The sequence below is a fragment of the Melitaea cinxia genome, chromosome Z (genome assembly GCF_905220565.1).
Source record: "Melitaea cinxia chromosome Z, ilMelCinx1.1, whole genome shotgun sequence".
NCBI lineage: Eukaryota > Metazoa > Arthropoda > Insecta > Lepidoptera > Nymphalidae > Melitaea > Melitaea cinxia.
In genome coordinates, this window is record NC_059424.1 from 153,628 (window position 1) to 177,800 (window position 24,173).

The window sequence follows — 24,173 nt, forward strand, 5'->3', positions numbered from 1 at the left end:
CATGGTTTTTTATCCAAAGTCCACTATACTAGTATCAATGCCTGGCTGCACACTAAGGACGTTTACCCACTTGTATATAATTATTTGATCTGCATTTATCGACCGTGATACATAATATTTAGATAAATATTAATAATAATTAACTGGATAGAATATAGCTACGCCGTCTTTTCTGAGACTGTCGTAAGAGATGACTGAAAGATATGAAAGTTTCACTATCATCTTGGAACTGCATAAGCCGACGAATGCAGAATAACTATCGAACTGCTGGTTTTTAAATACACAGAACTGATATGGGCAGACACTACTTCGGTGCCAGTCCTATGGTCATTAACCCGGTTAGCCAGCTTAGTGACTATGAGCATAAATCCATATGAGTTCACTGTTCACTCTCGCACTCTTCGTGGTCCATCAACAATAGACCACGATGACCGCTCTGGTGTGATGGTGCGTTACCGTGTCGGTGGCACTTGAATACCGACGGTCGTGGATTCGATTCCCGGTCGGAATGGATATTTATGTTCACACAAAAATTTATTTACGGTCTGGTTGTTAGTGCTTGGGGGTCTCCCCGCCGTGCCTAGAGGCACGTTAAGCTGTCGGTCCCGGTTGTTATCATGCACACCTGATTGCGATCGTTACTCATAGTATGAATATATCCGCCAACCCGCCGTGGAGCAGCATGGTGGATTAAGGTCTGTTCGTTCTCCTACCTGGGGAAAATATGGAATATGCCTAGCAATGGGATATTACAAGCTGAAGCGCGAATCGAAAATCAGACTACATGGAATGGAGTGCACGAGTCACAGGGGACAAATACTGTTAGTCAACTAAAACACACACACATTGACACTCTCATCTTAGTGTGGTATGCAGTGGATGTAATGCTGCGTGAAATGTAATGAAAATATTTAATTCGTCATAAGGCGACAACACACACTTAACGAACGTCGAAAAAAAATGCATTTACAAAAAATTCAACAAAAATAAAAAAGTCAATGAAGCAAAACATCGACCAATTAAAAAAAATGAGATCTAATCATTAGGTACATTACAAACTAAGGGGAAGTACCAAGTGTTTTATTCAACAAAACATATAAGATCTAAGGACTGAGTTGTTATGGTTTTATTTTTTGCGTCAATTGAATACGAATTAAACACATAACGTACATGTCGATACATCAATATGCTTTCTTATTACAAGCCGTGTACCCAAATATTGTTAGGGCTCAAATCATCACCATATCGTTAGACATTTAACTTTGAGTAAATGAAGTCCAAATAAAACAAGGTACGGTTGTGGTAAGACTTAGTTTATTTATTATTCATTTTATTTACAATAAACAGTTATAAAAGTGTAACAAATTGATTCGATTCAATAATATTGCATTGGATATATTATAAGAATAAATCGATCAAGGATACAAATTTCTAAAATTCAGTTATTTCTCTCAAATTCGTCCTACTTCTATATATATATCCGTGTAGATACCTACGATAATATAAGGCCACAGAAATATTCAGTTTTGTACATCTCGTATAGTCTCACGCAGCGAAAATAACATTTACAAATGACGTGTACAATATAACGATAACAAGATACACTGTAAACCGTTCTAAGCTGCGTCGGTCGCGGAACATATTTGTACTCGTAGGAGCTCGCGAGTGAGCCGCGGTGTGTATATACTTATATACAGGACGTTTAGTTTAACTACAGTATATTCAGTAAAATTCACTAAGAAACCGTAACAGTAAACAACGTTACAAAATAGCGTCGAACAGCTTGTGTATATTGGTAACCGATAAAATACAAACGGTATAAAAATACGAAGTGATATGTGGAGCCCGGGCCGTCGGCGGCGGGGCATTCCTGTGAGACGATACCTACACACTCGTCGGGCGACGCGCAGAGAAACAACGAGGAATCCGTTTCAAATGCGTTAATAAAAGCAATCGCGTGTAGTTCCGCGGCACCATTACTTACTAAATAAATAACATTAAAATTAAGAAATATTTATACCGTCACCTCCAAGCGATACCGAAGTACACGCGTGCGCGCAAGTGCACGTCTACCGCCTCTTAAACTATTCGAGTATAATCGCTACGATTAGTAAATAATACAGCGAACGTAATCACTACGTTTTAAAGCACTATTGCATTGATTTATTGAAATATTTATAACATTTTAAATATTCAAACGCAACTAGTACGTCCGATTGTGATTGACGATTGATTACTTAACATATCTTCGCTTAGGCGTCGTTCATTGATCACGTGATGTTTCCCCTTTCCCCCCTTGGTGGTATGTGGCGAAGTTCCAGACACCTCCCCCCATACCCTAAAATCACGTGTATTATTTTTTTGTTAAAAATTATATTGAAATTTCCAGAATACTATCTGTAACTATAGGTATAATCTGATTTAATGTTGGAAAATTAAGCTTCGTGATACAAATATCAAGACAAACATTAAGGTTACAAGAGTTTCTTATATTAAATTACGCTTTCAACGAAAAATAAGATCACGTGATACTTCATTACAGACCCATCTCCTTGTGATATTTCGTGATTTTTGAGACCCCCCTCCCCCCTTCCCCCATCACGTAATTAATGGACGACCCCATGACAGTAAGTCAAAAACGACATCACTACTCGGCGGCGACCTCGCCACCCCTCGGCCTCTCCCGCCTCTACACTTCGTATCTAACACAATTGTCAGTTGTGAAGCGATGTTAGAAACAAGATGAAGTACGAACACATTCACCGCGGCCTAGTCTACGTGGTCAGTTGACGTGGCATCACGAAACAACAGGTTCGATTAGACGTTTAACTTTTAAGACGCCAGATGAAAATAATTATAAAGTTACAGACAGAAGTGTTTTGTATTCGCTCACAACCAGTTGTACGTCGTTTGTCTGTGATGGAGATTATAAATTAATAAAGTTAAACGAAACGGCGACCCTCGTACATCGTCAGTTTACAACCCTGGAACGGACTGTCACGTGAGAAAACCCGGTTATAGTTAAAATATCTAAGCACATTTAAGACAAGAGACGGGCCAAAAGAAAACAGTGATTCGTGGTCCCAGTTCACGACGTGGACGGGTCGAAATAGGAAGACCGTAACTGACAATGTTCACAATGAAACGAGTAACTTTTACAAATTATACTCATACTCGTATCGACGACACAGACACCGAGAGCCCGATTTAAAAGTAAATGAAAAATAATACATTTTGTTTCGTCAGAATCTATTGTTGCCGTAGAGCTGAAGATCACTCGTCGCCCCCTCCCCGGGGGCGGGAGGGGGCGAGGCCGCCGCCCGCAGCGACAACCGCACAACACTAATCTAAAGCAGTAACGGGCGCGCCCCTATTTGTCCTTCTTCACACCGTTTTTGAGCTTATTGTATTCCGTGAATAGGGTCCGCACGTCCTGCAGCGACTTCTCGATCTGTTTCACGAAGTTCGACGAGCTCTGCGGAGGAGTAGACGTTTCAAAATTAAATTACCGTGAACCAACACAAGGCGTTAAGTGTAAACATGGCCGTGCCTGGAATCTTGTAAAGGTGGGGCAAAGACAGATAATTTTAAAAACTCAATAAGTAGTAGAAATTAAAGCCTTTTATTAACTGCAACTTTTCATGTACTTTTATACCCGACTGAGGTAGTGTGTGGCCAACAGTAGGTGGCCTATAAGTAGGTTTTATGTGCACCGCACCCATGTGACCATGGAACGGTGGGTAGTGGGGACTCACTGTGATGGGGCAGCTGATCTTGCTGGACACGTGGAAGAAGATGGTGTCCTCGCCGACGATGATGTACGACACGCCGTACCCGTCGTCCGCCACGGGCCCGAACCCGCCGCCGGCGCTCACGCACTTCGGATACTTTTTGAGGTCCAACATCTTCGTCTGACCTAAATTACGGCGTCATATGAGAAAATTACTCTTCGAACCGAGTTAGAGGCCATCAAAAAATTACGTCACTCGAGGTAAGTAGGTGGTAGAGGGAGTCGACGAAGTGTGACATTGTTTGAATTTAGTGACATCCCGTTTTAACTATATATATTTCAATTATACGCCTACTAACGATTAGCTCAGCTTTTTGATAGTGTTTTATAATTCTTAGTGTAAAATTGAAAATGTGTGACGTCACACTACGTAGGAGAGCTTATATAAATGTGACAATGTGTGACAATGACGGGAGAGGGGTTTAAAATAGTGGAATTCGTAGGACGCTATTTAAGGATGATAAATATATATAAAAAAATACGTGTGATGCGAATCGTTGCGTACCGAGTGGCGTCTGGCTCGTGGACAGCCGCCAGGGTTCGTTGAAGACCTCCTGTAGGAAAGGCGACTCCAGCTCAAGGTATTTCGACACGACGTAAAGGCAGAACAGATGTCGGTCGATGCCGCGGCCAGCCATGGCGTCTTGGTAGCCCAGCTGGTGGCGCTTAGTCGCTTTTATGAACAGGTCCATGCGTTGTTCGATCTGCACCAAGTGGGGGTGATAATAATAATATAATTATTTATTGGACATCAAAATAAAGAACATAACAAGAAGAAAAAAATAGGAAATAAGAACAAATGATATTACAACTAAGTGTGTATACAAAATTTCAGCTCAATTTTCAGCTTCAAAATTGGTTTGCTAGATTCCATCACATACATACATTTTACGTTACATAAAAACTTTATCATCAACGAATGTTATTTTATTGTACCTCAGCTTGTTCTAACTTGGGCTATCAGGCACTTTTAAACAGGATGATGAGATCCTACAGTATTATTTCAAAAAATTTGAACATCGATATTTTTAATGACACAAATTTTAAATTTAAAATAATGATTAAATTGTATTTATCAGTATTTAGTATTTTACAATTTTTTTTTTTATATTTTGATTTCTTTTGTTCAATCTTTTAATCTAGTTAATTTAACTGTGTAACACTATCTTAAGTTCTTGTGTGTTATGTTATTTATGTGTGTTATTAGTGTATGTTCCTCAAATTTAATGTAGTTATCACCTATAATTAAAGTTACACTCAGACTCTACTGTTATTGTATATGTACTTGAAATTTGGTGTATATTTTGTTGGTGTTCTATAAATAAATAAATAAATCGTACTCAATGAATATGAATTTACTAATAGTAAATAAAATACACAGATAAGGGGCAGGTAAGTAGACGGGGCGTCACCCCGTCTGCAAAAGGGGTGTGAGAGAGGCGAGGGGCGTGAGACGTACCGAGGCGCTCTCGTCGAGCATGGAGCGCACCCAGGCGGAGCTCTCCAGCGTGCACGAGCGCACGGTCTCGGTGCGGCCCTCGCGGAACAGGCGCGTCATGGACGCCTCGTACGTGAGGCAGAAGCGGCCGGCGTCGCGGAAGTAGGCCAGCTGCAGCGCCATCTGGATGTAGGCGTCGGGCGACACGCGGCAGGCCTTCATGAAGCCCTTGCCGTAGGCCGCGAACATGAGGATGCGCAGGTCCACGTCGCGCAGCAGCGCCTGCGCCTCGGCGTGCGAGCGCTCCACGGCGGCCCGCAGCGGCGCGCTCAGCTCCCAGCGCAGGCGCGCGGGCGCGGGCGGCGCCGCCACCGCGCCGCGCGCGCTGCCGTCCGCCTCGTACCTGCAGACAAACATTGCTAGCACTTCTACGAGTTGTTTAGTCTATTTTTATTCGCCACCGGGGTACAAGATATTGCTGGCACTTCTACAAGTTGTTTAGTCTATATTTTTTATTTTTTTATAAATTTGTTAATATGTAGTATGTTACATTTTTGTATATATATATAAATTTTATTCTTTTATTTTATTTATTTTTTCTTCGGTGTTTTTTTTTTAATATTTATTATTTATTTTTTATTTTCCTCTGAATGAATACTTCTTGCACTGTTTGCCTCGCTATATGAAACACTTACTCATGACCATAGGTTGACTGGAAGAAATCTCTTTAAGAGATAAGTCCACCTTTGCCATAAACCTTTCTATAATTGTATGTTTTACATCTATTTTTTGAGTGCAATAAAGTATAAAATAATAAATAAATAAATTTTTGATCCACGGGCTCAAAATGTCCGTGACTTTGTTTATCATGCATGCATTATAATACCACAGGCGATTTTTCTACTTATTATACTACAGATCAACAGTCCTGTGACTGCCTAGTAAAACTAGGACGTGGTCTGACGACGACGATTTTAAACGGTTTGTTTAGTCTATTAAAATGTTGATCTTCTCAATCAAACTATCTTAGTTAATTTATACAAACAAATCTACATTTAACGTCCAATACTCACCCGTACTCCAGCTCATGCCAGATGACGTACTCCCAAAGGTAGCCCATGACAGGTGCGTCCGCCCTGCGAAAGTAAAACGCCATTTAAAATTATATTATGCAATGTGTATAATTAGTATACAAAGATTATACTGAAAATATTATTATAACATTATAGGGGAAATTGCCGATGGTAAGCCGTTCAGTAATTAAGTTAATTAGTGTCATTATAGTAGAGTCAATTGGAATTAAAGATAATAATTTTAAATGAGGTACATAATCGTGCGTGCGCAAGCGTATTTTGTTAGCTTCCTATGCACCAACTTGCAAAAGATATTTACACTATCAGTTACATATTCAAGAATGCCTCATTAGTGATCGCATAGAACAAGTTCAGAATAACAAGAACTTCACTGTATTTTTTTTTTTTTTTTTGTATTGAAAGTATTTTGTACAATCGGAACTATTCACAAGGTAAAGTCAGAATTTATTATACAACAAAAGGAAAGGCCGTGTTACGTTTGATTTTAAGAGTAATAATAAATAAACAGTTTTACTTACCAAGAGTGCTCTGTATTGAAGCCGACCTGCAATGCACAAACAATTAGTTCTGGCGCAGTTCTACATTACTCGGAATTTACAGTTGGGTGTATTAAAATAGAAGCAGATAAGTAACATACGGAGCCGTTGGTACTGAAGCAGAGGTTGAAGGACTTGTCGAACCAGCGGTCGTCTCCGTTGCCGTGCAGCAGGATGCGGCCGTAATGGTCCAGCTTGTTGGAGTCGTTCTCGTCGAATCCGTACTCGATGTCGTCTGTGGAGGTGGGAGGGGTTAATTGTGGTAGGGCCTGCACAAAATCTGAAGCGCGACTGGGGAAGGCACCTCGACCTTACAAACGATCACAGCTAAATTATTTGTATTATGTTCCTGCGGTGAGTAAGGTGACCAGAACTTCTAGGGGAGTCGGGGTAGTTTTGCGATACTTCATGTGTCGCAAGCGTCTATAGGCTACGGATCGCTTGCCATCGGGTGAGGCGTGCGCTAGATTGCCGACCAGGTTGTATGAAGGGTCTCACCGAGGCACACGTGGAAGGCGGCGCGCTCGATGCAGTGCAGCGAGGTCCGGTTGTGGCCGCGACTGAAGTGCGTCTGTCGTACTTGGGCCCAGTGGGTGCGCTCGCCCGCCGTCAGGGCCGCTAGCCGCAACTCGCCCTCCTCCGCCGGTACGTCGTCATCCAGGATCTGCTGGATCTGCCTACACACACACGCACATACATTTTTTTTCCTATAACATACACACACAGTCATATGTTCCTACGGCAAGCAACATAAAGCTTATGTTATAGATATCTAAATATTTTTTCTGATACATAGAAATATTATGTATATATAAGTAAATATAGTTTACAGTAACAGACCCAGACTCACACTTTAAAATACACCGAGAGTCAGGGGGGAATTTACCTACAACCCCCAGAGCAGATAGCAAGGTCATAACAAACTGCTAACCTAGTGAAGTTTACATAGCTTTTATTTATTTCTTTAATGTTATACCAAATATATATTACAAGGTTGTAAATACATATCGTCCGATACATGTCCGACATGTTCGTCAACAGCAGGAATTCAGAACTTTAAATGAGAACATTAGTGACGACAAGACTGAATATGAATTACAAATTTTGTAACAAAGTAACTAAACGAAATGACTAAACTTTTGTTCTCATTGTTAATAATTACAAACATTATATTAAAAAATAAATAAATATAAATATTATATGACATAAACACACTGTCGTCTGTACCTGTGGTAAGCAATTTAAAGCCTATAGGTAACTGCCAACTGATATAGCTATTTTTATGATAACTATACACATAAATGACATATAGGAATATATAAATACACATGTTACACCCAGACTCGCTCGAATCGAACTCGCAACCCGCAGAACAGAAAGCAGGGCTACTACTAACTGCGCCAACGGACTAGTCAGAAAAATTCCAAATGACTCACCCTCAAAGGCATACACTATGATTTACACCTGTGCCGGAAACACAGAATACACAAGCACAAACACCCAGAACACGACAAACACCTGTATGACCAATACAAATGCACGACACGTGCGGGATTTGAATCCGCAACAGCCACAAGCCAGAACTGTAACCACTGCGCACGCGCACATACACGTGATACATACCATACATGCGGGGTTTGTAGGGGGGGGGGGGAGGTTAGGGGTTAGGACACTCACACTTGTATCTCGGCCGGGTTGAGCAGACGGCCTCGCGAGTACATGAGCAGCTTGTAGTATCGGCCGCGGTGCGAAACGGTGATGTGGGTGGAGTCGCTGTAGTGCACTAGGCGGTCGGACTCGACTCCGGGCACGCGGACAGTGTTGAAGATCCGCTCGTACTGCCAGGAGCACAGCGGCACCATCCCTTGCAGCATGATGGGCTCGAGTTCCTGCCGTTCGATGAGGCGGCGGAACTGAAGGCAGAAGTGGATGATGGTGCCCGCGCGAGCCGCCTGAAGGCTGGTGGGGCGCAGCAGCGTGTCCGTGCCGTAGAAGTTGGAGTTCACCATGAGCGGCGAGCGGCCGCGCAGGTAGACGTACTCCTCCCACCAGTCGGACACGTAGTTGCTGGACCACCTGCGACATGTGGTGGCGTCAAGCGACTCATATCCGCTACAACTAGGTTAGACTATAGAGATGGACTGATCGTTAACGGTTTATTGCTAAGTCAAAGTTCAAACTCAAAGCAATAGTTCATTGATATTAATGAAACTCGTGAGAGTTCGTATTCAGCCTTCAACATCCCATGTTGGGCAAAGAGCCACGATCGTATAATTAAACTGGCTTTAATATAAATCTGAATATGTGTGCACTATTAACATAGGCATGAATCATTTACAAGTGCACTAATTGTAAGTTATTAGAGCTCGGGCGAGTTATGATGGGGTTGGTATCAGTGGTTGAGGGAGATCGCCAGGCGCACGCACCAGGACTTGAGCACGAGGTAGCGCTGCAGCTTGACGGCGATGGTGTGCTCGAACTCGTGCGCGAGGCGCTCCACGCGCGCGTAGTTCTCGTCGTCCAGCAGCGGCCGCACGCTCAGCAGGTACTGCGGACACGTCTCACTTTTACACTAGCCGTGCACGCGGTTTGCTAATCCCAACCTACCTAAACATTATGTAGCTTCTAGCATTCTCGGTAAGTGGACTATACCAATACGAAAAGAATTTTTCAATTGGAACCAGTAGTTCCTGAGATTAGCGTGTTTAAGCATGCTCTTCAGCTTTGTAATATTTTTTTGGGTTATCTGAAGGAATTTGAATTCGTTTCTTCGGGATTTACACCATGTACCTTTTTATATTTGAGGCTGATGGCGCATGCAATTGCGCCGACTCAAATATAAAAAGGTACATGGTGTAAATCCCGAAGAAACGAATTCAAATAATGTTAACAACCATGGAAATTTAAAACAATATATCTGTAAGAAATGGCTAAATAGCCACAAGTCCGCTCATTGTACTACATGTACATAATATGTGTACAATAAAGTATAAATAAGTAAAATAAAAAATAATATGAGCACAGATATCTTACACTAATGAACGATCGCATCTTGTTTATACACAACTGTTTCGGCGAAACAACATACAGACAAGACAATGTTCAATATGGGAGTCTCGAACCTGTGTCGCAATCTTCTGCGCTGGAAGTGAATTACTAGCAACATTGAACTTTTCTATGTAAACATTTATCGTTTTACAAATTAAAATTACTTGTATAAAATTAAATATTATTCACTTTATATTACAGAGAGCGAGGGAAATGTGGTATATGTGCTGAGATGTATCCGTAGATAAGCCTATGAAATGATGCGACATTACAATAAAGTCTGCATTAATTGCCTTTAATTAAGTAGCCGTCAGTTCGCGTCACTGCGACGCCATGCGAAGTTATCAAGATATATTCCTACACTAATCTAATAATATATTCCTACACAAATTTCACGATTTTTAGATAATTTGTGATAATTTAATATATTGTAATTTTTTTTAGTTTTAATTTAAATTGAATGTCATTATTTTTTATCCTTTTAATTGATTGAATTTTGATTTTAGTTTTAATTTTAATTTTAATATTGATTTTTGTTTCTTTATTGATTTTAATTCCAGTTTTAATTGAATTTTCGTATTGATTTTGTTTTTAATTTTAACTATTGTAATTTTAAATTTTAGTATTTATTTTAATTTTAAATTTTAATTATTGTAATATTGAATTTTAGTATTGAGTTTAGTGATGATTTTAATTTTGGGTTTGATTGAATTTTAGTATATTCATTTTGATTTTAGTGTGATTTTGTTTTGGTATATTTTGTTTTGTCACAATTGTTTAAACTAACATAGTTTAGGAAAAAAATGTAACTAACAAAAATATGGACATATGTCTGAGTTAAATTATTATTATTATTATTATAATTTTAGACCCCTCCCCCGTCCTTGTCACCGATGATTACATTTATGAGACCCTCCTCTATCTAAAATTAAATTGATAAAATCTAAATTGTTATTTATTAAATAATTAAAAAATCAGTTTCTACTTTATTTTCATTTCCATTTAACTAACAATTAGATAAATTATATTTTGAAAAGTGATGTCACTAAATTTGGACCTCGCCCCTACCCCTTGTCACACTTCGTCGACTCCCCCCACCCCGACACGCGACGTATTTATGTACGGCCACTGGTGTCCTCAATCTCGTCTGGATTCTTATCGTTATCACATTAAACAAAATATAGAAAGGAAACGTCATTCAAATTGTACCTTGTTCTATTTCAGTACGACTATAAATGTGGACCGTTACGTTACGATAGCGTTGAGATAACAATAATTATGATTATCAATCATAATTAGATAACAATTAAATCGATGTGTAATTAGGAAGTCTAGTCGCACGGATACACTGGTCGTCAATGTCGGGCGACAGGCGACACTCGCAGGGGAGCAAAACCTCTCAGACGTGTGTTTTGATTGTTATTACTTCCTATTTCCTTACCATTACATGATATCTAAATGTCGGCACATCGGCGACGTATCCGACAAACCTACTATTGTTTGTAGTCTTTTACAAAACAACGAAATTGATTTTGTATTAGAAACGACTTATGTTTACACAATTTTATATTAAGCGAATATGAACACGTGATGTAGGCGTAGTGTGTGTGTGTTTGTGGACGTGGTGTGTGTGTGGGCGTGGTGTGTGTGTGGGCGTGGTGTGTGTGTGGGCGTGGTGTGTGTGTGGGCGTGGTGTGTGTGTGGGCGTGGTGTGTGTGTGGGCGTGGTGTGTGTTTGGGCGTGGTATGTGGCACTCACGCGGCGCATGGTGTCAGATACGGAGGGCAGCGGCAGGCGCGGCAGCGAGCCCTGGAAGCTGTAGAGGCGCGGCTTGTTCCAGCCGGAGAGCACCTTCACCACGCTGGCCCACACCATCGTCTTAAGCGACAGCTTCGAGCCCGGCCCGCGCGACTCGTACATCCAGCCCTGAGGACACGACATAATAATAATAATAATAATAATATACTTTATTGCACATTTAAATAAAGAACAAAATTAAAATTACAAGCAATTATAGTAACAAATTGTACAACCAGGCGATCTTATTGCTAAAAAGCAATCTCTTCCAGACAACCTGATAATGAAAGGGATATTGCTTTCCAGATGGGCAGGTGGTAAACAGATTTAAATAAGTCAATATATGACATACATGAAGGTATCAACTGACCCGACAGACGTTATCGAATTTTATGCGCGATTTTCTTAAATTTCCATTTCGTAAAAGACGTTCTACAAAGTATTAGAAAACTTTAAACAAAATATAAAGCAAATCAGAAAAGTCGTTCTCATATTATGGCGTTAGCAAGGACAATAGGGATATCTTATATATAAAATACTCGTGTCACAATGTTAGTTAACATACTCCTCCGAAACAGCTGGACCGATTTTTATGAAATTTTGTGCGCATATCGGGTAGGTCTGAGAATCAACCAACATTTATTTTTCATACCTTTAAGTTATGAAGGGGGAGGGATTAAGGGGGTTAGTAACATATATGGAAAGCAACGTTTGCGGGATCAGCTAGTGAGTTTATAAAAATATACATTTTTAATAAGACGGTCAGAGCTGACTTAGTCTTTAAGGTTTTAAGGCTGTATGGCTATAATAAAGAACAAAAAATAAAAAAATAACGGTTACTTTTTGCAAATTTTTCCTCATTCTAACTATTCGTTGGACGCCATTTGGGTTTAACCGTTGAAGACTCTTGACCTATATTATCTCTTAATTAGAAGTTTGTCATTTTTCTTATTACATTAATGTCATTACAATAATGTGCACTTTTTAACTAGAACTATTAAAAATAAAAAGTAATTTTTGACATAGATAACTTAAAAACTACGTTTCAGATCTCACTGAAATTTAAATTTTAACCATATGAAATACACTAAAAACTTTCGAATTAAAAAGTGTCATCAAAATCGGTACACCCAGTAATAAGTTATGAGATAACTATAAAAGGCATTAAGGGGGTTAATAACTAATCCTTCCGAGTGATAGTTTTTATGTTTTGCATTATTTTATTTGTATCACTTGGACCGACGATCTACGTAAGACTGCCGGTGCAGGTTGGATGAGGATTGCGGAAACCGGGATGTCTGGCGCGAACTCGGGGAGGCCTATGTCCAGCAGCGGACTGCCATAGACTGAAGTAATGTGGTGTGTGAGTGATTTGTATCACTCATGGCGTTTTAGTTAATATTTACAAAACTTCGAGTTTAATAACCAGGAAACAGATTAACAAATAAATCTATTGTGACGCATTTTTAATCGTAGATATAATTAAACAACAATGTTGATATATATAAGGTGTTCGATTTCTGACTTCCTTTACACGGGGGTTGTAGATGTAATACGTAATTCATGTTCCGCGTTAAAATAAAAAATCTGCCCATTTTAAAATTTGATTTTGTTTAAACAGACGAGCGCGTAAGTATGTCTTTAATTTACAATAAACATCAGTGAACGAGAAAAAGAATTCGTTTCCACGTGCGGTTCTTTATTTGTATGCGGCAGTCCGTATAAATATTTCACTGGATCGAATCGATCGTTCTTTAACGCAACAAATTATAACGTTGGACGGTTATGCAGAAGTACGTCGCCAGAGCTGCTCGTATATTAAGACAAAGTAAAATTTAAAAAAGGGCTAGGAACTCATTTTTTACGTGATCCCTTTGAAGGAACGCAATTAGGAGTCGAACTGCCTGTATATCCTGTGCGTCATTACTTATTGATGTTCACGCTACAAAGAAGTCCTAAGCATCCTAAAAAAGCAATACGTTTATGTTTTAAATTACAAACAACATACTATTTTATTCAAACATTACAAACAACATTCATTACAAACAACATACATATATATATATGAAAGTAACAAAAAGATAAATAAACTATAATTTTATTAGTAACCTTCAGTGTAGGGCAGTACTTAGCATCTAACTACAGAACACGACACGCGGTCCAACGGTCATCACACGCTAGTAAAACGCGTTATCAGTCAGTGATAAGTGAACTTGATTGTTATAATTAATTTATTAAACTGGAATGCGGATTCTCGCCTACACGGAAATAGTAATAATCTTTGGTCGTGTCCTAATAAATAACACAGACATAGGGCCAAGACTGGGGCAGGGCGCAGCATAAAATATCCTGCTCAAAATCTATAGCAGACCGACTGGGGGACTTCGACCTTACAGAAGATCACAGCTAAATAATGAATTTAAGCAGTGTTGTGTTCCTGTGATGAGTAAGGTGACCAGAGCTTTGGGATGGGGGGGGGGGATTGTTGTACATCGTCGACCCAGTTGTGTATATATATATATATATATATATATATATATATATATATAACTAGGTCGGCAAAGAAACGTACGGTCAACGTGATGTTAAGCGATTACCGTAGCATATATCAACCAGAAGCATCGGAAGCGTAGTTACAGACCCTATGCCCAGTTCCCCCATGAGATCTAAAAACAGTATTATTTAGCTGTGATCTTCTGTAAGGTACTACCCCAGTCGGGCTGCTCCATATTTTGAGCAGGAAATTTCCTGCTGTGCCTTAGCTCAGTTAAAATAATAAATAAAAGTTATATATCTAAAGAGAGGTACAGTACATGTTGGTCAGGGAGTGTTATACCTTGTACATGAGCAGCAACTTCAGCAGGTACCGCATGAGGAAGATGACGGACAGCCACATGGTGAGCGCGGCCAGCAAGCACGCTATCACCTGCCACATCGGCGACGACCTGCAACAAACACGGCCTCACTCACGGGTCCTCCCATAGCAGCGTCCAATAATCTCGTGACGTTCGAAAGGGGCGAGTGGTTCGGAAAAACATCAAGAAAGATCACGACGATCATCAAGAACATAGCCTATATTGAGATATTACGTGTATTTTTCGTTGAACGTGCTATTCTAAACCAAAAAACAACAACGAACAAACTTGTGTACGTGTTGAACCTGTCTGTATGGAAATTAGTATCACGATGCTTAACTTTCCAAAATTTAGTCAGATTATACCTGTATTAAAAGATAATATTCTCAAATATTCAATTTACTTTGCACAAGAAAAATACACGTGGTCTTTTATATAAGGAGGGGAAAGTCTAAAATCTCACCACATAGGACCACCGAGGTTGGGAGTTAAAAGTTTGGCACAAAGTCACGTGATTAATGGACGACCTCATACAGTGCGACGGTAGATCAGTCTCACCCTGGCAGCACGGCGAGGGCCTTCGTCACCAGCCCGAAGGGGATATCGACTCCCCCGAAGTGCGCCGCCACGAGGACGGTCCACAGGAAGTAAAGCGACTGCAGGTGGCCCGGGTACACGCCATTGTGCACGCTGTTCTGTTATAACATAAACAGTAGGCCTTCATTAAATCCGAGCTGACTCCACTGACGTCCTGACGCAACTATGAATATTCAATTCGAACTGGGATAAATGTATCTATTATCTATTTACGGCGCACGAACCGTCAGAGTTAAAATAGTCGTTAGCTTCTCTTATAATTTTCCAATATTTTGCAATATTCTTAATTTTTTATGTCGTGCTAGCGACCCGCCCGGCTTCGCACGGGTGCGATGCTGCTACTATACTAAATTGCCTTAACTCTAAATTCAAACCAAGGTCTTAATAAAACAAATACAATTGATAAGTTATAGTTTTCATCGAATCCTATTCAACCTATAATGTACACCATTAGTGCAGCCTAAAAAATTAACTTGAATACGGATTAAAGTACGGACACACTATTTCGAATATACCTGTATATTTTTAATATATCGTAACGTACTTATATTATGACGTTGGCGCTGAAAAGCATATTTTATTAAGCAAGTAATTAAGTATATATTATTAAGTAATAATTGTTATTTTCCTCGCTAGAGAGCTTCGATAAACGCGTGCGGTCGCTGCTAATCATAAAGTGCTTATATAGGGAATAGTACCTGGGTGACCGAGCCTAGCTCGGTATTTTCAGTAAATCGTGTTTCTTGGAAATCATTATTTATAAAATATGAATAGTATTTTTTTTTACCGAGAATGATAAAAAATATAAATAAATATAAAAAAATCAAAAATAAAAAATAATTTAAAAAAATATTGATAAAATATGAAGCTAGCTTATAGCATGGTTATTATTAACATAATAACAACAACCTTCAAATATGCGTCGTCAGATTACACGTTGTTACAGAATGCGTTAAGAAATAAAGGTTCACTGCTCGTTCCCCGTAGGTGATAGCGTGATAATATGTAGCCTATATGTTGACCCGACTTCTTAATAATATTCGTGCCAAATTTTAAGTAAATCCTTGCAGTACTTATTGAGTTTATCCCGGACATTACATACAGAAAAACAGACAAACAGACAAAAAAATCTAAAAACTATATTTTTGGCTCCGGTATCGATTGTAGATCACACTTCATATATATTCATACTTGGAGTATTCTTTAAAAGAAATATTCAATGTACAGTTTTGACTTTCCTAGCATTTCATTATGTCGCACCTTCGGTGGTACAAGGGCTCAACTGCACTTTTAAAGTTTTTTTTTTGCATTCCGAGTCGTATTATTCGTCTTTGTACTGCTTCAAACTGATTGTTCTTTGCATGAAATACGACCTATTCATTTGTACGTGTATGGCCATGTACTTTGCAAGTGTCAAATATTTTTTGTTGATTGCTATCAATATTTTTTTCAAAAAAAGGTGTACATTAATGCCTTTGTACCACCAACATTTAAATCGTTTTGTAATTATGACCATATGTATCGTTGGTGTTTTAAAGATTTTGAATAATAGAAACTAGTTTATTGTTAGTGTTTTTGTTGCAAAAAATGTTTTATTTTATCATTCTAAATCTTGTTTAGGGATCGCTATTGAAAATCTTAAAAAACTCTAGCGAAACTCTTTGGAATTTGCCTCTCAAATTAGCGCCAATATTAACGTTATAAAATCTTTGTCCATAGTAATCAGTCCGTTTTGACTTTACTCTCACAAATCAAACTCACTTACTCACTAACTCTACTTAAATAAATCAAAACTAACAAACATAAAACTACAAACAATCATCGTAGTTATTGTTGTAAAGACCACTTTGGCATTTTACAGTAAATCTTTAACAAAAAAAAAATACGATACAAAAGAAAACGTATCTAAGAAACTAAAATAATAATAGCGACAATGCTTTCATAGAAAACAAATGAATCACGTAGCACGAGATCTATCCCTTAAAGAGGTATCTGTAATCTCACGCATATCTTCACATTCTATTCTTCGCCGACCGGCATAAAATAGTGCTACTTCATCTTATCCCGTGGGTATCGTAAGAGGCGATAGAGGGAAAACCACTAGAGGGTGGGCAGCAGCGCCTTCTAAATACATGGTTACAACTGTGATCGCCAACCCGCCTGGCAAGCTTGGCGATTATGCCAAATCCCCCTAAATAGCAGACACGACAAAAAATTGTCCCCCAGTCCTCGGCGGCCCCGCTAGTCCTGACTACGGCGGCAGCCACTTCGGGATCCCATTTTCCCCTGAAAATTTAACTGTATAACTTAAAATAAAGCTTCAAAGTTTAAACAGCAACACCATTTTAAAATTAAGAAAATAGTTATTTGTCACAGTGTTATTAACTACTCAGAGTTAGAAAGGAATTCGGAATGAGAAAGTATGAATTGTTTTTATGCCTATTTATAAAACATGTATTGGAATAACAACACCACATTTGTTCCACATCCAAAATGACAAAGACACTTTTGCCGTGTAGCGACTTTTAAAGTGAAATTAATGGGAGTCTTTGTCCCACTAGATACTAGACTGTTTTTGGGCATTTCCGCATATTTAACTCATTCTACGATTTTTTGTAAGATGCGCCCTTGTACCACCGAAGATGCGATATGTATAGATACAAGAATTGCTCGTTTCATAGTATAAGACAAGGCGAAGCGCGGCCTTCGACGCGCTACCGCCGCAACCGCTATGTCCCTGCATTTTAAATCTGTAACATCTTCGGAAATATTCATTTCCATTACATGCTGTAGAGGGCCATATTGATCTATATTAAATTCACCATGTATTTAAGGTACTTAATTGGATAAGGATTAATGCTGCATTGCTTAAAAACGCTTCGTAAATAAGCCGTTATTCCTCGTAAAAAGTAAAGTATAAAAAATGGTTATTGTGGGTTATCCCTAAGAGATAGACATACCGTCGCGGACTTGTTTGTACTTTTTAAGGTGTGCATACTGTTTTGCATTATTTTAGTCTGTCTCGTAGGGTTCACCAAGCGTTGGCAATTTAAGTGCAAAAAATGTGTTTATTTACGACATCACATTAGAAATCTTTAAAACTATCAGTGTTTCTCTACTATATTATGCATGTATTATACATATAAACCTTCTCCTTAAATCACTCTATTTATTAAAGAAACGGCATCAAAATCCGTTGCGCACAGACAGCGAAAAGCGACTTTGTTTCATACTATGTTGTGACAGCGAAGAACCTTCTACAAAGTTACGGCGTGACCGTAACCGAAATGACGCACTTTGCAGACGTACAGAGATTACATAAGTATTGATGTAAGGGTGTACATATCGAGGCGAAGAAATTCTTTCACGGATTGCGATCAATCAAATCCCTGTTTACCCTTCAGCGAGCGCCGACGTGTTTACAGAACCGCGCCGAAATACTTAGCAGTCAAGAGCTCGTACAGTACTAACAAGACCCTCGACGATACAATGTCATTATCAAGCAAATGTGTGAACTTGATATTACGTAAGACCTATTTGAGATTTATTACTTCGTTAATTTTAATTCCTCTATGTTTTTATTTATGATTATATTCTGATGTTAATGTCCTCATAATGTTTTCGTCGACGGCCGATCACGAGACAGTCTGTTTGTTTTCGTAGCGCGAGCGAGCGGAGCCAGACTTTACACCGTGACCGGCGATTTCGATGTCCTCGTTCAACGGCCAGGCGAGAGTACGACCCAAGTGACGTCACACGAGCGATTGTAGAGACAATGACAGCCGACATTTAATAAAATCATCTTATACTATTAAACGAGCAATTCTTGTATATATATAATCTGAATCTCGGAAACGGCTCCAACGATTTTCATGAAATTTAGTATGAATACGAAGGTAAATTTCGCACTTTGTCAATAAAGTTGTAATAGCTCAGGTGGGAAATCGGCCGGTCGCGATCGACCAAAAATACCACGGTTCAAATTCTCAAATTTCCAGATCGATTATAATTTTTTCTTTTTTTTTTTTTCTAACTGCACTCGTTTTTTCGTTATTTAAATAGACAGTTCATATTTTTTATTAATATGTGGGTAAAATAGAATAACATTATTCATATTTTACCATTATGTAATTCGTATTTAAATATAATTTCCTTAAAAACACGATTTACTAAAAATACCAACCAAGTGCGAGTCCAACTCACGCACGAAGGGTTCCGTACCATCCCTACTTAATATTATAAATATGAATGTAAGTTTGTTTGTTACTGAATTGATCATCGTGAAACTTTGTACACATATTTTTGGGGGTATTAGAAGTAACATAGAATACTTTTTTATTTAAAAAAAAATCAATACGATCGAAGCCGTGGGTAGAAGCTAGTTATCAATAAAAACGGCAAAAAATCACGTTTGTTGTATGGGATTATTTATTTTTTAACTGAATATTTAACTAACTATTCTGTGAATATTTCACGTGTCTACCTGTTACCGTTATTAATATCGAGCAAAAACGATAAAAAAAATTACGTTCGTCGTATGGGAGTCCCCTTAAATATTTATTTAATTAAGTTTTTTACTATTTGTTGTTATAGCGGCAACAGAAATCATCTGTGAAAATTTCGACTGTCTAACTATGACGGTTCACGGGCCCGGTGATAGGCGGGCGGACAGCGGAGTCTTAGTAATTGGGTCCCATTTTCCCCTTTAGGTACGGAACCGTAAAAACGATTTCATTACGATGTCAGTGCGATTGTTTACAGAGAGACAACTGGACTTGTGGACTGTGTATCAAAATAACACCAGATTTTAATTTAGACCTGCAGGACTAGAATTGTGGTAAACGAATGAAATCGAGATATTCCGAGATGAACTAATATACAGACAAAAGTTCTAAAGATAATTCCTTAAATAAAAGTTTTAGCTACTATTGTTCTCATAAATATTAGGAGTATCAAGATATCAATTCTTTTTAAAAATGTCTCGTCAACGTACCTACTGAATTCGGCCAGCTACAAATTTATAATTGATATAAATAACGGTCCAAAAAATCCACCCTCGACAGCGTTCACAAGAGTTCACCTGTTTATCTTAATATATGACGTAGTCATACGGCCTCCCAACCTTCAGATCTATCGTGTACCTTGACTTAACAGAAGCGAAGGCCGGTCGCAGTGTCCCTAACCACTGAGTGCGATACACGAGAATGCTTCCGCGGTCATCAATCAATAGAGCGAGGTGAGCGCGGTAGAGCAGGTAGAGTGCTCCGCCTGGCGGCTATCTCGTATCGCCAGGGCTTTAATTTACTTATAGCTCTGCAGGATTCAGTCGTGTCACATTCAAAACTTTACGTCTCAAACATGAAATAGGTAATATTCTTAACAATAGTACAATTAGCGGCGCGGCTCCGGCGATAATTTCGCTCCGTCACGCAGCGCCGAGCCCGACTTAAAAATTAAATACCCAGTTTTACTTCTCAAATCGCTTCAAATTAATCAGTAATGAGACTTGTTTTCCCGTTAACAGATTTACGTCGACGTTATCGCTGTTTACTTTCATATCGAACGCGATTGCTAGCTAATCTACGAAATCACTTCGGTTTTATCATACAGTTTTAGGTCCGATCTGGAATATTTGAATGTCCTTTGTTTGTTTCAGCGTTTTCCTGTCGGAGACGTTTAGAAAGTAAATTGTGCGCGCGTGCAGTGAGTCTGCCACGTGTGGACGCGAGTCGCGGTCCGACCGCGACGTCTGCGTGTGCATTATTCTTAGCGATTCCGGCCAAAATTATCGAGGCGTCTAGACGAGACGAGCTATTTTTTCCGCGACGCACTTGTCGCACGGCATTACAATACTCATTATTCGATCCTGCGTACTTCTACGATACATTTTTATCGTAAAATAATTTCTCATCGAAATCATTCGAAGGGCCACGGAAAAAAGGGGACTGAAGTCACTTAACCAAACTTTTTACGAGACCCATTTAAAGTAATTTTATTTAATGTAACAATTTGGTTCCGCTCTTCATATACATATCACTTATAATATTAGGAACCGATATTATTCAAATGAAAATATTTATTTCGCTATAAGGTGACAACACTTAACAAACGAGCACAGCCTCAAAATGGCGATCCATAATAGGGATGCGAATGTTATTGAGGATGTGCTCGCGAAACTGGCGGCGGGCGCTGTTTTAGAAAAATGAGAGTGGCCGTCGACAATGCGGTAAATTAACAATGTAGAGTTACACATGTAAAGTATAAAGCATGTAGTGTGTTATGAAACAGTAATGCATAGAGCATGTAGCATAAAAAAAAATACCATAGTCGTAAATAATTATCTTAATTATTAACCTACATAAATATATATGTATATATAAAGGTATATATCTCTCTCACGGTCAGTTTTGGACTCACCATCGAATTAGAGAAAATAAGCTTTAGTTCGCAATTTGAAGCATGCAGTGTTGAAAATAATACGCCTCAACGCTTTGAAAATTAAAATGTAAATAAAAAAGGCATGGGCACTTAAGAGCCTATGGATGTAAAAACTTATATTAAAACACATAACAAAAGACAAAAAAACGACATTCTTAAAAAAAAAGTAACAAAAACAATCAGTTAAGGTATCAAAAACATCAATAAACAAATAAAAAATCAACGTATATTACGTACTTAGGTAGTGTACCTAGTGTGGTAATAAACGACTCGTGCGACTTGAATATACATACATACATACATATAATCACGCCTCTCCCGTAGGGGAAGGCAGAGACCACTTCTTTCCACTTGCTACGATCCTTATATACTTCTTTCGCTTCGTCCACTCTCATTATTCCCTTCATACATGCTCTTCGGTTTAGGGTACTCTTGGCCTGGCTTTTTTTCAAGACGTCCCTTATTTGGTCTCGGAACGAATGATATATACGAATATCTATCACCTACTTAAACTTCTACCGCGACGCTACCACATGACAGCGTACCAGTATGGCAGGCCCTGAAAGTTGAGAAGTCAGTGAAGTGAGGGGCACTCACCCTGAAGCGCGCCAGCCGCTTCTTCCAGGATCGGATGCCAGACTCCCACACGAGGTAGAGCACCTCGCGGTCGAAGTTCACGTCCCAGCCGTCGTGCGTGATCGCGAACGAGAACGCGACCGCCGAGTGCGCCTCTGCCATCTTGACTCACTCCTGCGCACAAACACCGCCGTTATTCACTAGCTAATTTTTTGAAGTAAACTTCGTTAGGTACGCTTGACTTGGGTAAGGGTAAACTGGTGTATGCATGTCGAGAGCGTTACGACTAGTGTGATCGGGCGAGGCGAACGGAAGTTGAAAGGAATATATAAGTTAGTGTAGATAGAAAGAGCGTTACAGTTCGTATAATACTGTAGGGGCAACTAATCAAGTTATACTTCAGTCGTGTGGTCGAAAGCGCACTCGTTTTTTTCTTTATTTTATCTTTGGTGAACACATACGATCGACTGTACCTAAGGTAAGCAACTTGGAACTTAAAAAGCCGACCGATGGCGGGATAACCATACAACTGCTGGCTTTGAAATACACAAACCGAAGACGGGCAGCAGCGCTTTCGGTGCGACAAAGCCAGCCCTACGGTCACCAATCCGCCTGCAGTGTGGTGACTATGGGCAAAACACTTGAGTTCACGCCATTTTGGGCGCGAACTTTTGGAGGCCTATGTCCAGCAGTGGACTGCAATAGGCTGAAATGATAATGATGATGATGATGATGAAGGTAAGCAACTTTATGCTTGTTTAGGTAACAGCCGACTGATATAGCATTTTTTTTTTTCGATAAACTTAATATAAATAGTACATATATAAATATATATATATATATTACACACAGACTCACGGTGGGAATCGAACCCACAACCCTCGGAGCAGAAGGCAGGGTGCACACTAGGCCGTCGGGCGGACGGACAGTTGAAAATCAATAAATGTAAGTTTATAACTTCAAAGTAGATACGCTTCATTCACAATTAATTTTAAAAGCTGTAATTAAGTGTCTACACTATGTTTTGACATCGTTAACTAGATTAAATAACAGACTATTAACACAAATGATGAATCATTTATTGTAATTAGCTGATGGATCTTAATGCTTGTATGACAGAACAAATATTGTAATCTTATCTAAGATACAAAGAGGAGGTTAAAAGCAGAGCTATTTAAAAAGAAAATTAGACAATTAAATGTTTACTTTTACAGATTTGTGTAGCTATGTTTAAAATTTCGTCTATAAGCTACGGTAATCGCTAATAATCAGGTGAACCGTACGTGTATTTGCTAACCTAGTTATATATAAAAAAGTGAACATTGGTTTGGCTTCAATCATTTTTTATAATAAAAAAAAGTTTGACGCCCGAGACAGCATCAATGCTCGCACAAGTATTCCGTTCAGATTTCAACAACAGATTAAGCTGGAGCATCCCATCGCAAGTGCAAACAGTATGTGAGTGAGAAACAATGCCACAAATAAATATAAAACTTATTATACAACTCAATACGCATGTAGCAACATACATCCAATAACATTAAATTACGCATGGTACAATACAAATTAAGAAACAAGTAAAACTGAATTAATTTGCAATATCCTGCATACGTCTGTACTTCGTTACTTTCAAGTACTCTGTACTGCTCGGAAAGTCTTACTAAAAACAATTCTTATAAAGTAACCTAAAAACACAGGATGCGCTAGTAATTTAGCTAGTTATTTTAATTAATGTAGACAGGACTCAATTGTTCTGCAGCTCTTAAGGTGGTAATGTATAGCATAAAGTCATCTCATTAAAGCAACACTTTTATAAATACCATTATTTTCATATAATTACTGAAATGAAGTCATTTAAAGTTAATTTATAATTAATTAAGGAAGACCTTGGAGATAAGGCACATGTTAAGATACAGATACTGATGGTAATTGTAATATAAAAGTATTTTAATATTTTAATGGAAAGCAGGCTTATAAAACTCAGTCGTCAATAACTTTTAATAT

General features: G+C 38.9%; 1 protein-coding gene and 1 long non-coding RNA gene across 2 annotated transcripts; one reads left to right on the forward strand and one right to left on the reverse strand.

Annotated features, from left to right (window-relative positions):
• Positions 1-2,812: 2,812 nt before the first annotated feature.
• Positions 2,813-22,331, reverse strand: LOC123668954 (carnitine O-palmitoyltransferase 1, muscle isoform). The gene is made up of 14 exons (XM_045602644.1): positions 22,191-22,331; positions 15,117-15,253; positions 14,540-14,648; positions 11,665-11,832; positions 9,285-9,406; positions 8,536-8,934; positions 7,357-7,535; positions 6,960-7,093; positions 6,841-6,866; positions 6,302-6,364; positions 5,250-5,631; positions 4,296-4,494; positions 3,756-3,916; positions 2,813-3,475 (listed from the first exon to the last, which is right to left on the reverse strand). The coding sequence occupies exons 1-14, from the start codon at positions 22,329-22,331 to the stop codon at positions 3,371-3,373; spliced, it is 2,325 nt and encodes a 774-aa protein (XP_045458600.1). The 3' UTR covers positions 2,813-3,370.
• LOC123668955 lies at positions 18,386-18,971 on the forward strand. The gene is made up of 2 exons (XR_006745645.1): positions 18,386-18,681; positions 18,819-18,971. It is a non-coding gene; the product is annotated as an uncharacterized LOC123668955 (long non-coding RNA).
• Positions 22,332-24,173: the final 1,842 nt, after the last annotated feature.